We start from the raw sequence: 16,214 nt of genomic DNA on the forward strand, positions 1-16,214 counted from the left end.
CATGATCAGTTTATAGAATATAGCACGTTATGGCCGGGAGAGGCCGCCCATTCTGATGCCGCATCCACAGCCATACTGGCTTTAAAGCTAGGCAGTAGGGAGCCAACTTCTACTAGGCTTCAGCCAGTACAGGGTGTACGTGTGGGGCATTCTTGGCCGAACCAATCGAACATAGCTTGACGCAACTATACTGATTGTTGGCAGGGTCCTGAAAGAATACCTGTTCTGGTGTGGTTTAAAATATAAGTTACATACCCTGTAAGTAACCGATTTAGGCTAACACAAGCAAGTCATAGCAAGTAACATAAAGCCACTGACTTACTGTGACTTACTGTGACTTAGGTCAGTCACATGCACATGCACATAGAGTCGCACCTCTGCCGCAGACTGTACTCTGTACTCTGTCGATCATACTTCAAAGACTGTCGGCCCTGGCCCTTTCTGCCTGTACGTGTGTGTGTGTGTGTGTGTGTATGTGTGTGGTGCGTGTGTGTGTGTATTGTGTGTGTGTGTGTGTGTGTGTGTGTGTGTGTGTGTGTGTGTGTGTGTGTGTGTGTGTGTGTGTGTGTGTGTGTGTATGGTGTGTGGGTGCGTGTGTAGCTGTGGCTGTGCCATGCCATGCATGGTCGACATTGATTTGTACATGGTGTCATAATAATAATAATAAAACAGGTCGCGTAAGGAAGCAGCATAACGCGTTAGCGATGGATGTGCAAAGTCATGATGCCTGGATAGATGTACAAAGATAAGTCATGATGCCTGGTCCGCCTGGTAGATCTACGACATGGTCCGTGTCATGGACATGTTTTTATGTGCACTCACTTCCGATCCCCCCCCCCCCCTCCCGCACTTCATGAAGCGGTCTGTACATGCTGTAACATAGTCATTGTAGCCAATAGTAATGCAATAGTATTATACGCAATGACAGCGACATGACTCGGCGCGGCGTAGGTCTACCATGGTCTACGCGCGTGTGGACAGCGCCGGACGGATCGCCTCGTACTCGTACTGCTATAGATCTACGCGATCTACCCATGTCTACTGCCAGTGCGGCAGTGGCAGTAGTAGATCTACTAGTAGATCTACTGCTACAATGACGTAGAGTCTACCATGGTCTACTGGTCGTCCAGTCCTTTCCAGGCCAGCGCAGGTTAGTCCTCCGTACTTTTCCTGGTGTATGTGTAGGCAAAATAGCGTATTTTTGTGCTATCTGGCTAGCCGGCTAACGATTGGAGATCTGCGGCCTGGCCTGTGACTGTACTTCTTTGACTTTGGCTTGGCTGGCGTGAGTGCCATGGTCCAGCTGAGGATTCATGTCTCTATTTTCTACTGCAGTTACTGTAGAATGATGATCCCAAATGGCGAAATTCCTTTTCCAGGAAAGAGTATGAGACGCTCTGTGGAATGGACGAACAAGAAGAGCTATGAAGAAAAGCATGGCCAGCTAGCGACTGTACGTCGTTTGAGATGAGAAAGTGACTTGGCTGCAGTGGTACTGGACGGACGCAGTGGTCATCACGGTGATCAGCGGATGGTGATATGGACAGGCAGCACTCAGCATACAACGAGTGAGGATTACTAATACTAGTAATGGTATAGTAGTAATAGTACATCATGGATGTGCAGACTCGACTGGGACTCCAGTGTGAGCCGTGTGGCTGTGACCCGCATGGTGACCGGCTCAGCCTGGTGAGCTAATGACAATGTGACGGTGATGTCTAGTCTGCAGCTTAGACAGTCAATGGAGGAACAGTACGGCGTCCGTTCGCTATGAAGCCTTGAAGGTTATGTCACAAGACAAACACGTCACGAAATACTGAAATATTGTAAGTTGTAATCAAAGGCTACATTCAGCCATTCACATGTTGTATGAACTTGGGTTTATATTAGTTTGTGTGAGCCCGAATCACAAGGCAACCAATGCTGTACATGCTTCAGGGCAAGCTGCGTTCATTTCGGAAGGGGGGAGGGGGGCGAGTGTGAAATGAACGATGTTCGTTTCAGGGACGACAACAAAACGTTTGCGACGACCCCTTACGGCCTTAGTTTCTCGTTCAAAAGAAATTTATGAACTCACCCGACTGCATCATTTATGGAACACACACAACAGAGGCGAAAGGCTGTGTTAGCTGTAACTAAAAGTTTCACGCATCGGAGCGATCATCAGACAGCAGCATTCACTATCGAATTCTCTACGAGCAGGCCTAGATATTTGATGCTAGTGTGGAAGTTAGTGCATATGTGCGAAGTGAAGACGTGGCATTCTGGTGTGGTAGGATGTAAGGTCCTCCGACACAGCACACACACACACAGCAAGGTCAAGTCTTTATATATAGTTATGATCCATTAATCTTACGCGTTTCTGCCTGTAAGGCTTCGTCAGAGACAAGGATGAAATGATATGAATAAAGACTAGTAGTTATATAGGGCTTGATTCTATGTGCCAGATGGGTGCTTGGGCGGTAAATGCGCTATCAAGCAAGTTTAAAGGCGCAATAACTTGAGTTGCAGACAAGTGTAACAAATGTCAAAAAAGTTGTACAAGTTGAACTAATGTACTAAACCGTAAGACTGGGGGTCAAAATATGCGGTCATAGTACCAGAATGTTTGTACAGAGTCAAGATCATGCAGAATCAAAAGAGAGCGGGAAAAAATGGGCGGGAAAGTTTAGGTGGGAACCAGAAATTTCTGGTTCCCACCTAAACGCAGAGCGCTGTGCTCTGCCAGTGTCAGTGATTTGTACAATAGAATGTAAGCTTAGTACTACATGTAGTAGAGGAATCTAAATTGTACAAGATTAATAGAACAATTGCTTAGTTCTCCTGAAAAAGATTTTCCCGTCTTTCATAAAGGATTGTTTAATGAGAGCTTTGTAATCATTAGTAATGAAATGCGGATGGTACTGAGTAGTAAATACAATAGTATCAGATTTAGGCTTGGGAGTTTTGCTTTCTATAGCATGATTCATTACAGTAGGCAAAACATCAGTGAATGAGCTAGCCAGAAATTGCGGAGGATAACCTCTTCTGCGTAAACGTTTCCAGAACAAAGATCTTACATGTTGAATGTCAGCAAGTCTTGAGTTTGTTCTGTTGTAACGCAGCAGCTCAGCCTTGATGAAAGCACGCAGATTAGCTCTTGGGTGATCGGAGATAAATGGTATGTAAAGGTATGCGTTGCGAGGTTTCTGGAATGTACGAAACTCAAACACACAGTGATCATTGTTAGATGTTTTGAAAATGTCCAGATCCAGGAAGATGCAAGAGTCCGAGGGCAATGTCCAATTTAATTTGATACTTGGAAGCTCACTGTAGAGAGACGCTTGCAAAGCTGCTAAATTAGCAGATTCTTCGATCACTAAGATAAGATCATCAATGAATCTATTGAATAAATGCATGGATGACTTGAATGTGGTAATAGACTTCATTTCATGTACGAAAAGGAAAGCGTTGGCCACATTTACGGCCATTGGGGTACCCATGGCCATTCCGAACTCTTGGTGGTATAGAATGTTATCAAAAATGAAGTAGTTGTTTTCTAGAACAAACTTTAACAGATCTAACAAGAGATTTCGAAGTGGGTGGTTGACTAACAGGGAATCGACTGCAGCTATAGTGTCATGCCAGTTCATGTTAGTGTAAAGTGATTCCACATCTGCCGTGAGAATACGGACATTGTTTGGAAAGCTAGAGGTTTTTAAACGATTTGTAAGCATTGTTGTATCTTTAAGAATTGTTGTGTCTGCTAGGGAGAGCAAAACTATTCGTAAATGGTGGTCAACAAAACGGGAGGCAGGAGATGTGCAGTAATTAATACACGACACAATAGGCCGTCCCTTTAACCCACACGGACCTAGAGGCTTGTGTAGCTTAGGCAAAAGGTAAAACTTAGCGGGTTTAAACGGAAAAGCAGCAAACATACAAGAGCGGTCCTTAACATTGAGCAAGTCATCATGATCATTGCAAATGTCTAGAAGTTCGTCTTCCAGGAAATTAACTTCTGGTACAAAACGAGTAAAGGGTTCGTTTATACCTACTGGTACGTGGGTAACTAGACGGTAGAACTTAGTGTCATTCAGCTGACGGTGGCCTTCTGAAAGGTAATCAGACTTATTAAGAACAACAGTTCCCAGATTCTTATCTGCATCACAGATGATAATATCGTTATACTGGTTGAGTTGGATGATAGCATTACGTTCTGATGAGGAAACATTTGGCTTTCGTTTCAACCATCTGCTTTGTGAAACGTTGTTAAGGAGCTCAGTTTTAAATTCCGCTAATGCCGATTCAGACGCAGAGGATGCTTTGGGTGGCTGGATATTTGACGGCTGGTGGAATTTTGGGATGAATAGTTTAGATGAGAGTGGCTGTTCTGGTCGATTCATGAAGAAGTCGGACCAACGAATTCTTCTCTCAAAAATGGTGATGTCATTTAATAAAGTGTCAGTAGAAGGCAGTGATGAGGTAGGTCTAAACTTAGAACCGTAACCTAGTACTTGCTTCTCAACTGCAGTGAATGAGTGGTCAGAAAAGTTATGAAATCCAGAGTTGCTAGTGTGGAAGTTAGTGCATATGTGCGAAGTGAAGACGTGGCATTCTAGCATCAAATATCTAGGCCTGCTCGTAGAGAATTCGATGGTGAATGCTGTCTGATGATCGCTCCGATGCGTGAAACTTTAAGTTACAGCTAACACAGCCTTTCGCCTCTGTTGTGTGTGTATACTGCTCTGTACATTCGTACATTCAATGAGCACTCTACCTCGAGCTTCCTGGACCGGCCTTGTTTGTGTCATTTATGGAACGCGTAGTTTTGTCACCCGACAGCCCTTTTGCAGAGCATCTCAGCTACTCATACTAGTACTTGAAGTACCGGTATACAAAGTGATGGGTGACTGGCCCGAAACGAATGACGCCAATATATTTTGGTTTTGCATTTTGCTGGTATTCCACCTGACAAGGAAGTATACTTGTGGGGTAATTAATCAAAAGTGGCTGGTGAAGAGATTGAAGATTGTCCTCTTCCTAGCATATTTGTGTCCGAGGAAATACTTTCCAATCCTATTTTGAACAAACGGCGAGGAGACAACAATCTTAGAATGGCAATAAGGAGAACCAGTTGCCAGTGGATGGACGTGTGAATACCTTATTTTAAATGCTGTCAATCGATAGATAACATGTGCCATGACAAAAAGGAAAGGAGATGCAATAGTGAATACAACAATGGATAAAGATTCGAACAAGCTTTCGTTCAACACTCGTCAGGAACCATCATTCAACTAATGAACAATGCAACAGAAATGGACTTTATAAAACAGCCAAAGAGAAGTAACACCTTGTGACAGTGCTGAAGGCTACAAGTGTGTTTTGGAGGATTTTTGTAGGCTAATTTGGTGTAAGTCAGCACTTTATCCATTCCGTGAAAAGACCCAATTTGAAGAGTTTCTAGTTGACAAACCACCCTTGCTGCCATTAGTTTGTACTGTAACTCCAGTACAAATCACCGCCCTTGAATCTTTTGTTACAATTAGACTTGAAACTTGATGAATTCTTGGCTCCACATCCGAGTCCAGTTACACTTCAGGTGATATTTTATTAGTACAACCACACCTAAGTCCTGTGTATTGGGACCGAGCATGCACCGAGCATGCACAGTCCAGCCCGTACCTCAGGCTTGCACTGATCTCAGGCCAGCCCATTCTGCTTATCCAGATGTGTACATGGACATACTTCAGAAGTAATATGTAATATTATAGTTTTCATACCTGAGACGCCCACAAAAGACAGTTGAGTGTCCTGCAGAATTGGAATGTATTACATACATATCATACAGTCGTCCCTCTCTAATCCGGCACTTGTTTATCCAGCACCCTTGCAAACCAGCACACTTTCTGGCAAAACGGATTTTTTTTCAGTTCATTTTCTACGCTTTAATCCGGCACTTGAATTCCGCCTACTGCAGCGATTTTCTGAAGCAAATCACTCAAACTGTACATAATTCGATTTTCTAATCCAGCAGTTGTACATCGCACACTGTCAGGGAGCATTGTAACATACACAAAAGATGTAACATACACTTGGGAATATCCTATGCCACTGTGCAACTCAGAAGCTTATGTACATGATTGTGCATTGTATGTTGTGCGTATTCCCTGTAGAATTCAGGTAGATACTAGTAGCGCTGCTCTCAATGATAGCTTGTTGCATAGTTGTCTAGCATGTGCATGCTGGCACTTGGACTTCTGTCGTCTGATGGTGAACCGGGTCTGTGAACGAAAACTCTGAATCACCACCGCAAGCCCTTGTTCCATTACTGATTGGTCGGGAACTGTTTCCCTTGTAGCATATTGATCACAGGCCAGTTTGGGCATGTTTGTGGTGGCTGTTCGTGTATGAAAAACGTTGTAACGTGGTAGTTACGGCAGCATGAAGACGTACAGAAACAGAGTCTTGCCGGTGACCTTTTAAGATGATAGCTTGCATGCCGTCCTACCGGTAGGACCACGGGTGGTCTTGCTGGCAGGACCCAAGAAATCGTGCTGCTAAATTGCTCTTGGTTGAGGCATACGTTTTTGAGGTGACGAGAAACATAGAAATAAAAACGTGTGGCCTTATCAATTGTCAAAATGGCCGTACATGTTCCTGTCGGAGCGCTAGCAACTCTGTCCAAAGTGAATTTTGACCATGGCACATCGATCGGGGTGAGGACCTAATGTCTTTCTTAGCCTTCCATGGCAGTCAGTGGAATGCAAAATTCCATACTCTGTTTCCATGGCTACCATGGACTGTTGCCATGGAGTTTCGTAATATGCCTTATCCGATCGCTTCTAAAAAAATTGGACTCGCCCCTTAGCAACAGTTTAGGGTCAGGTTTTAGGTCAATGTTAGAACAGAGGCCGTGCAGTATGTTTGTGTATTATGGTCGTGCCGGTAGGTCCTACCGGTCCTAGGACCGAGGTCTATGCAAGCTATCAGAATGGACTGCAGAAACGAACCACTGCCACTTGCACCACCCACAGATTCCTCAGTTGTAGCCGAAGTTATTCGCAGATTTTGGTGCAGGATGGTCAGAGTGTCTCCTGTAATTATGTACAACGTGCCTCTGTATTTCATGTGCACATATCCAGTCTAAATTCTATTCATTCAGCATTACGTACAAGAACAAAAACAAATCACTGAGGTTTGCTGACCAGGCTACACAGGGGCCAGTGCTCTTTTGATTGCGCTTCACATTCGTACGTGTTGCCACCCCCCTCTCCCCCGCGCTTTGCCATGATTAGTTTTATTGGCGTTGAATTTCGTAGTAAAATGCGATAATATAATATTCTTGACATAGGGGTTGGAATTTTGTTTGGATGTGTTATGTTTTCTGATCTCTGCATCCCTTTCTATTCCACGTTTCGTGCACAGTATGGTTTGCCGAGCCGGGATGACTCAGGCCTGGTGATGGATGTCATGCTGGTGATGGATGTCACGCTGGTGATACTTGAAGCACTGCATGGTCACTGTGGTTAATGTGACCAGTCCAGTCTGCAGCCACTACACACACACACACACACACACACACGCACGCACACGCGCACACACGCACGCACACGCACACACATACACACGCACGCGCGCACACGCACACACACACACACGCACGCACACGCACACAATGCTCATTGGACTTCCTGGTCACATCAACCCATAGTCCCATACCCAGTATCGTTCCTACTGCCTCGAACATTTATAATTATTATACTCCCAGCTTCCTTTCACCACCACCATCACCGGGTCTGGTCTGTATTCGCAGGTTATCAATAGCACTGCCTGCTTTTGTACTACAGCAATACCTACACGTCTACGCAGTGTATCATCATTGTGCAGATAGGCCCCGTTGAAATGCAAGCCCTTTTGTTCATGCAGATTAATTCATCATCTGGTTCCTGTTCCCATCATTGTGTTCTATGATACTTCGAAGTACTTCTTTTGAAGTACGTTGCTGATAGCAGTGTTCCTGCAATTATGTTCATGAGCCTAGTTCTTGTATGTTTGCATAATCTCCACACTTGTAATCTTGCTTGGGGTCCAACGTGCGATCGTAGATGATTTCTTATCTTCCGCCTTCCGCAGTCATTGCCAATTTGAATGTTTGCCCCATTTTAGTCTAGAGCTTAGCCTTTTCTTCGGCGTTTCCTCTCCCGTTATGCTAGTACTGTTTTGGTTGCATTTCCCATAGGTCGGCGTGTGCACTTTATGTTAGAGCCTGGATCTTGCTCGGCTATATTTATAGAACTGGTAGATGTCATAGCCGCTTCAGCTAAGCTTCCTCAATTTCTGTTTGTGTGTTCTGCCGTGTCTCCACTCCTGTTCGTATTGCAGTGGTCTGTAACTTATACTGATTTGGGCATATTTGCAGCTGCCACCGTAGTTTCACGGTTCCATTGCATGTTGTGCCGACTTTTGCCGGTGCATTCTTCTCTGGATACGGTTCAGACGACTCGTGGAAGATCTTCCTGTGCTGATCATAGCCTTTCCCATTTCTGTGCACATAATTGACCGATCGGCCTTTTGCTATCAGTTGGACAGTGGTGTCAATACTTCCACACTTCTCATGACCATTACTAAAACCGAATCGGCATTTTGAATTCTCTCTCATCATTACAAATTGTTCCGGCCGATATGAATTTGCAACGGTTTTAACGTCGCGTGTAAAATTGAGTAGTGTTTAGGCTATCTGAAGATGTTTTCATTTTGGTTTCCATTTTCAAAAGTCCACAATATCTAGTAATTGCTTCAACTGTGCAATTGTGGTTTCAATTTTAGATCAAATTTCATAGTTATTTGAATTTGAATTTGGCATTATTATGGTGCAATGGACAATGGTCCACGTGTCATGTGATGCACGCCCACGTGCTGACGTATTTGGATAACCCGTACACATTCTTGGGTCACGTGTCACCCGCCCTGGCAGCTGATTGGTCAATTTCTACAATGGGGTAAATGAGTTTCTGGGGAACCTTTGTGCCTCAAGTCTCTCGTCTCTTTTGCCCGCCATCTTTCCAGGTCGTTTTGGAAAGTTTGAAAGTTAGATTTACACAGTTCAGGTGTTTCGATCCATCTAAGTTATTTGGCGAGCTGACGATTATCGCCGGGACGCTGTACGAACATCGTAGACTGTGGATGGTGGCACAAACATGCAGAAAGACTCCGTCGTAGAAGAAGGTGGGTTGGCTGATTAGTCGTGTCTTCAAGTTATCTTCATTCTGTAAACTCGAAAACGGTGTTCCCCCACTAGCATCTTCACTTTCACCAACTTTTTTGTATGGACTCGAAATATTTTGGAAATTTTGTTTGTGGGTCAGCGTATCGCGCTGGTTGTAAAATGCTGTTGTTCATGTCTGGTGTCAGGCGATTCATATGAGCGTCGTGTTGGCTGCCTGTGTGTGCGAGATGTTGCCACACCGTAGCCTTCCTGTGCCGCATTGGTCAGTTCCACCACCAATTCAGGCATTTGGAGACCTCCACACGATGTCACAAAGTAGCTTTCGCGAATGATCCCACTCTTGATTTGATTCTGAGAGATCACCATTCGAAAAAAAAGAAGAGCGCCGATCTGATCTTTGGCGGCGCTCGGCGCAGTGTGAGACATGCATTCGTATCATTGCCATGCATGCATCATCCTTTTCAGTCTTTTGTCATGATTTCCAGTTGTTTGATGCTTCAGTGCAATCACGTGTTGTGTGCGTACATGGCGTATTGACTATTGACATACTAGCGCCGGGTCAGGATTGGGCCAGCGCTGTTCGCTCACCATTTCATGTCTACTTGTCGATGGTATGCTGAAACAAGTCTCAGTTGCTGTGCCGTTGAAGTAATTAGTAGCAGGCCCGAGTCACGAGTGTTGTTCGAAAAAGATTTCCTTTGTCAACGTCGCTCGCGGATGTTTGTGGAGGCGGGAAAACGCGACTACTTTTTGATGGTTCGAATGGAAGTCAGCCGTCCTAGGTAGACGAATAACAGCATGCTGTTGCAACGAGAGCGCTCCGTTTGAGACGACCATTTCCCAGCTCCCTGTTCTCCTGCTCGTTTGTGCACATAGGCATTTGTCTGTCCATACGCAGCGTTATTCTTTTTATGCTACAGTAACACCGAACACATCCCCAATCCCTGAGTCTCTGCAGTACTGTTGCACATAGTTACTAGTACACTGTACAATCATGATCCTTGGCAGGCTGTACGTTGTGCTTGGTGCAGCGCGTGCTGTGTGTGTGTGTGTTTGTGTGTGTGTGTGTGTGTGTGTGTGTGTGTGTGTATGTATATGTGTGTGTGTGCGTGCGTGTGGGTGTGTGGGTGGGTGTGGTGCACGGCAGTGTGTTAGCTGTACATGGGCAATACTGGCTGATGCATGTCAGAAGAGTGCAAGCGCGAGGGCATGCATCAGCGCCGGTATTGCACTTGCAAACATGTGAAGAATACTGAATCAGCGCCGGTATTGCACTTGCAAACATGTGAAGAATACTGAATCGTAGTCTTTATTTTGTGCTGGGTGCTACACGACGTGTTACCCTTGTCGCCAGTACTGCGTACTGTATGTACCAGTGGTATCCCTTCTTGTTCATGCTCACATCTACACTGTCTAGTCTGTCCTTGCGCTGATTTGCGCACACATAAACGGTGAAAAATGCAACGCAAACAATTTCACCCTCTCACAGTAGTCCCCTAATTTGACCCAAGCACCAAGATGAAATTAATGACTGTCTTGGCAATGACAGTGAGGATTTAGCAGGCCCATGCAGGTTGTGGCGGCGGGCTGGCGTTCTTATGTTACTCACCAGCACTGTTTGTAGCAGTCAGGACTTGCATGGCCACTCCACCCCAACTGCATACACTCGAGTGGTGACGTGTATGGCATGCTCTGGTGATGCCTTTCACTACTGCTTACACGCAGTTCTGTTGGAGTATCACCAGCTATGCGTGTACAAGTATGCCTTTGTGCTTGTTGGATGTTCTCCTACGTTGCAAACTTGGCTGCTTCAAAGTGCAGTTGCGCTAGGTGACATCTGATCCGAAGTGCACATCTGGCGCACTGGACCCATTCCCCGTACACATCAGTGTGTTGTTGGTACATGTTTACGTCCAGCAGCAGTCGTATCACTTCCAGGGCGCCAAATCTGCACTTTTTGTCAGATTTCGCCTGCTGTCGTGGACATGAAAATCCGGTCGAATGACCCGGGGCCGGCGCCCTCAGCGCGTACTGAACGTTGCATGCTGTGCACGTGTTGATCGTATGCATACTCATGGCTGCATGGCCAGCGCCCTGGGCCGCTTGACCTCCGACCAGATTTCTATAAGCACGACAGTAGCACAACTATAGTTTAAAAGTCTGGAGGCCAGCATGCCTCTAGTAGCTCTGCTGATCAGCAAAGTTAGACTGTACTCTTGATGCACTAGTGCCTGGTGCTTTGTCACTATCAGGTCATGTTAGTTGATGGCCAGTAGCAAGGTTGCTTCTGTGTGTGTGTGCATGCATGCGTTTATGTGTGTGTGTGTGTGTGTGTGTGTGTGTGTGTGTATGTGCGTGCGTCTGTCTGTGCGTCTGTCTGTGTGTGTGTGTGCGTGTGTGTATCATGCGGTGTCACTGTATGTTACAAAGACTCTGTGGCTCAGGACACAGCTGGCAAGTCAGTTTCTCGCAAACGCAAGCGACCACAGCGCTATGTTGACGTGAGTGCACCCTGGGTTTTCATGCACTCTGGGCATTTCTGTGTTCTCCTGTGGCTTCAATAAATACACCAGCTACATCGCTTGCCTCACAGCTACATTTGTATACATTTTGATACCTAGGTACTGTATGTCATTATCCTGATCTCAGGTTTGTAACGATTGGCAGGTATGTTATACGTACTGTGGCCAAGTCTGAAACCTTTCAGTAGATATCTGAGTACCTGCCTTCACGGTTGACTGTGTGCATTGCCTTTGTTTGGATCCTGTGTTTATATATGTTTTTTTCTATGCTATCTGCTTTGTATTGATTCCAGAACGATGGCGAATCCGACGAAGCCGGGAGTAATGTGAGTTGTACGCAGCTAGTATTCATGTATGCGTCGTGTACAGTTGGCCATGGCTTGGCTTGTGGTCACGGCACACAGGAAACACCTGCAATGTGCATATGGGCTGTCGAAGTGCCTACGTCACGCTGCCTGAAAACTCGTAGATACACGTAGTTACAAGGCCAAGTGGTGACAAACAAAAGTCGCGTCACCTGCACTTGTTCTGTTTCCAACGGTCACGACATCACTTTGGCTGGAGCGCGCTGGTGCAAGATCGCAAGTTCAAATTATGTTTTACTTCAAGAAGTTTCTCCTTCGCTCTCAAGCCATCATGACGTGTTTCCTGCTGAGTGTTCACCAGCACCTGAGAGATAGGAGTTCTGATTTTCGCTTGCTGCTGGACAAGTAAACGAGCCCAGAGTTGGTTGGTCTCAGAACTAAAAGAAATCAGCGATCGCTGCGATAGAAATAACAGAGACCCCCATCATTGCTTCTTGGTCGGCGACTACATGTAAAGCCGAACGACAGTACAGGCACAGCAGTGGCCAAGCAAAACATCAGCTACGGGTTCTCCTTCTCTACAAAGCGAAAACTACAAACTCGGCGACAAGTACACTGTAGCAGTTTATTTGAAATAAAATAGTCTCACTCGCCCGCTCCTCAGTCAAAATGATGCTGTAGCTGTGTTCACTGCATGCTGCTGCCACTGGAAACACGACAAGTGCAGGTGACGCGACTTTGTTTGTCACCACTTGGCCAAGTAACTACGCGTTGTCAAGAAGCTGTGACGTCAGACTTCGACGGCCTATTCTCAGGCTCACTTCTTTTTATTCATTTGACCTTGCAACTGTACAAAAGAAGCTGCTGCTGCTTGTGCTGCTGCTTCTGTCTCATGTGTGTTGACGGCTACTAAATACTGTCACCAAACAGCTCTCTGAGCCGGAGAGTTGAAATTGATCCATGCTTGATAGTATTGTTACATCTACTTGGGAAGTAAATTGTATTGATTTTGTTTCTTCTTGTTTTACACGCCACCCCCCCCCCCCCCCCTTAGCCTGATTCGCTGAGTATCAACAGCCCTGTCGACACGAAAGGTGCGAATGGTACTACTGCCAGTGGACATGCAAGGAGTCGTTCAGTGTCACCGGCTGTTGCGAAGGGAGCTACAACAAACGGTGGCACTGAAGCCAGTGACTCTGACTCAGCCGATCGGGAACTGCCGGATGAAGCTCTGCGTGCCACCAGCCAGCCAGACTTTGCTCGCGTACGTACAGTGTCCACCCTAGCAAGTAGGGTGGGATGTGTCCGGGGGCTAGATCCAGTGTCAATCTCTGAAGTAGGGTGGGATGTGTCCGGGGGCTAGATCCAGTGTCAATCTCTGGAGTAGACTGGGATGTGTCCGGGGGCTAGATCCAGTGTCAATCTCTGGAGTAGACTGGGATGTGTACGGGGGCTAGATCCAGTGTCGATCTCGGGAGTAGGCTGGGATGTGTCCGGGGGCTGGGTAGGACTACTGTGCATGGCTTGAGCTCATTATAGAAAATTGAAGTGCATTCAGCTATTCACACACGCCACCATCTACTGTAAACCCCCCAAGTAATGTTTGCGCTGTAAACATGTTTGCGATGTTGTGCAGGTGCCAGGTTACAAACTTTGAACTAGGCAAACCAGTCTCATTTTCTGAAATACGAGCATTTCTTGCTGCAAGCATTTGACTTTTTACAGTTTGTCAATTGAGTGGACAAAAGTCACAAAACACAGTGTACGAATGTAGTGGTGTTCATCCAGGAACTTTTTCTTCAGTTTCAGACGTTAGTGACGTTCTGCCACACAGTAAAACGTACCAAAGTATGTATGGAAATCTCGCCGCGGTACGGGATCAATTTTCATACGGATTTTTCATACCGTTTTCCGTGTGAAGCGTGGACTGGTCTCCGTGTGAATACTAAGTGGACAGAGTACATGTGGCAGGGAGTTCGAGCATGCTACGAACAGCAGAGCCGGTGCGAAAAATCGAAAAACCCATGTCAAACTTCACTGCAGTTGACACGGAGTTTGGTACGGAGTGCCGTGTGGCAGAACCTCACTATTCACTCCTTCAGGTAATGGTGCTGTGTAATTCGTTCTCTCGAGCTGCAATATTGCTGTGATGCTGAGCTACCATTCTTTTATACTGAGTAGTGTGTGATTGCTGATTGTTGCTTTTAGATTGTCAAGCCCTGGCTGGCCAAGACCGTTGCCGGGCTGGAAGGCCGACAGCTAGATGACGCCGTTGCAGAGAGATGGGGACAGGTTACCGCTCAGAGACTGGATCGGTCATCCACTGCCAGTTCCCGACCATCTAGAGCCAGCAGGGAGAAGGCAATCCGGGACATTGCTATTGGTGCTGAATTTGAGAAAGCCTCGTCTCGCAAACGCTTCTACGAGGAGGAAGATTATTCGGCACCGGAACGTAAGAAGCGCCTTCCAAAGCCGAAAGCCGTCACTGATCTACGCGCGAAAGAACGTTCTCGCACCAAAGCGAAACAAGCATCTGAGTCTGAAATGTCTATGGTACGTTCTGTTTTACTCCATTGTCTTATTCTGTGTGTGGTGTACATACGTGTGTGGCGTGCGGATGTGTATTGTGTTTCTTGTGAATCTCTCCCCCTCTTTCGACGAGACCCACTTGACAATTTCGTGGTGTTTTCAACAAGCACAAATGTGGGCGTTGTGTTTTTGTGTATGTGTAAGTGTAAGTGTATGTATGCATGGAAACTGGCTATCTGTTTGAATGCATATTTCATCATAAGATTACTTGCGTGAGTTGATTGCTCTCTCTCTCTCTCTCTCTCTCTCTCTCTCTCTCTCTCTCTCTCTCTCTCTCTCTCTCTCTCTCTCTCTCTCTCTCTCTCTCTCTCTCTCTCTCTCTCTCTTTCTGTAGGGCTCCGAGTCTGAGAGTGACCAGGACACACAGTCGCCAGCACCGAAGCGCAAGAGCAAACGCAAGGCAGTGAAGATCAAAGAGACCAGCGTGGAGAGCAGTCGTGGAGGCACCGATCAAAGCGCTTCGCCCTCCGAAGCTGAGGCTGAAGTGGAGGAGTCCGAAGACGATTACGACGAATTTTGCAAGGTTTGCCGCGAGGGCGGTGACTTGCTGTGCTGTGACAACTGTCCATGTACGTATCACATGACATGTCTCAACCCACCGCTTAAATCAGTACCAGAAGAAACGTGGGTCTGCCCTCGCTGCTTGGTAAGTGCTAGCAGTGTGATTCTGCCTCGGTAGTGGTGGAACAAGGCAGGTGCAAACTGATGATCCAGTGCTTGAGGCAGAGCCATTGTGACGTAAATGACACACACGGTGTTTTCTCCCTCGTTGAGTACTATCAGTTGCCTGATGATTGATCTTGTACAAATCTGGAGTAGCATCCAGTGGACTATTTCTTCAGATATGAAAAAGTCTTAGCATGATGTATTACTTGTACCTAGGCAGCATGGCAAGATAGAAGTTAGTTAGTGCCACTCCAGTGACTTACAGCTATTCACAAGTCCAGTCCTGTACCATTGTACTGTGATTTGCCATCTGCTGCTGTCTGTAATATGCAAGGTGTTGCAATGGCGCAGAGTGACTACAGCAGGTTGATCTGTGTGCCATCATATTTGACTGAGTAACTGTTCAGCGTAGCACATGTTACCATGTACCTTCACTTTGCTAAGTTTGCTTACATGACCATATAGTTGTGCCGTTGAATGGTGTTGATGTTATCATTGCTTCACACGCTACGCAATGTTACCTAACTTCTCTTGTGCTGATGCTCACGATAAAGCATGTAACATTGCTGTTACATTGCCTTGTGCTTTGATTTCTTCCTCTACCTTGCAGGCAGAGCCATTGAAAGGGAAAATTGCTCGTGTGCTAACATGGAAGTGGTTCGATCCGCCTCTTCTTCCACTCAGTAAGCCAGTTCTACAGTTTTTTTACCGTTGCTAGCCTCCAGCTGCATCTTTTATTTTAAGTTTTACATCTATCATCTGGCCAATGCAGAAATATTTGTGGTGCGGGGCCAGGATTGATAGTGCGTTTTGTCATGTGGCTGCTAGAGTACCGGTATTCTCCTTATTGTGAATACGGTGCCTTCTGATTGTTTTCCCAGTACCAGTGCTAGTGTGCTTATTTCGAATTTGAATGTGCTCTTT

At 46.0% G+C, this 16,214-nt stretch overlaps 1 protein-coding gene across 1 annotated transcript in view; it reads left to right on the plus strand.

The window, feature by feature from the left end:
• The first annotated feature begins 9,010 nt into the window (after nt 1-9,010).
• Nucleotides 9,011-16,214, plus strand: part of LOC135822181 (chromodomain-helicase-DNA-binding protein Mi-2 homolog) — a 40,253-nt gene continuing 33,049 nt past the window's right edge. Inside the window, exons 1-7 of the mRNA XM_065334923.1 lie at nt 9,011-9,207; nt 11,639-11,709; nt 12,024-12,056; nt 13,090-13,299; nt 14,244-14,588; nt 14,959-15,270; nt 15,901-15,973. Coding sequence (XP_065190995.1) covers nt 9,180-9,207; nt 11,639-11,709; nt 12,024-12,056; nt 13,090-13,299; nt 14,244-14,588; nt 14,959-15,270; nt 15,901-15,973 — 1,072 coding nt within the window. The 5' untranslated portion in view covers nt 9,011-9,179. The remainder of the gene's footprint in view (nt 9,208-11,638; nt 11,710-12,023; nt 12,057-13,089; nt 13,300-14,243; nt 14,589-14,958; nt 15,271-15,900; nt 15,974-16,214) is intronic.

This window comes from Sycon ciliatum, chromosome 1, assembly GCF_964019385.1.
Source record: "Sycon ciliatum chromosome 1, ocSycCili1.1, whole genome shotgun sequence".
NCBI classification, from domain to species: Eukaryota; Metazoa; Porifera; class Calcarea; order Leucosolenida; family Sycettidae; genus Sycon; species Sycon ciliatum.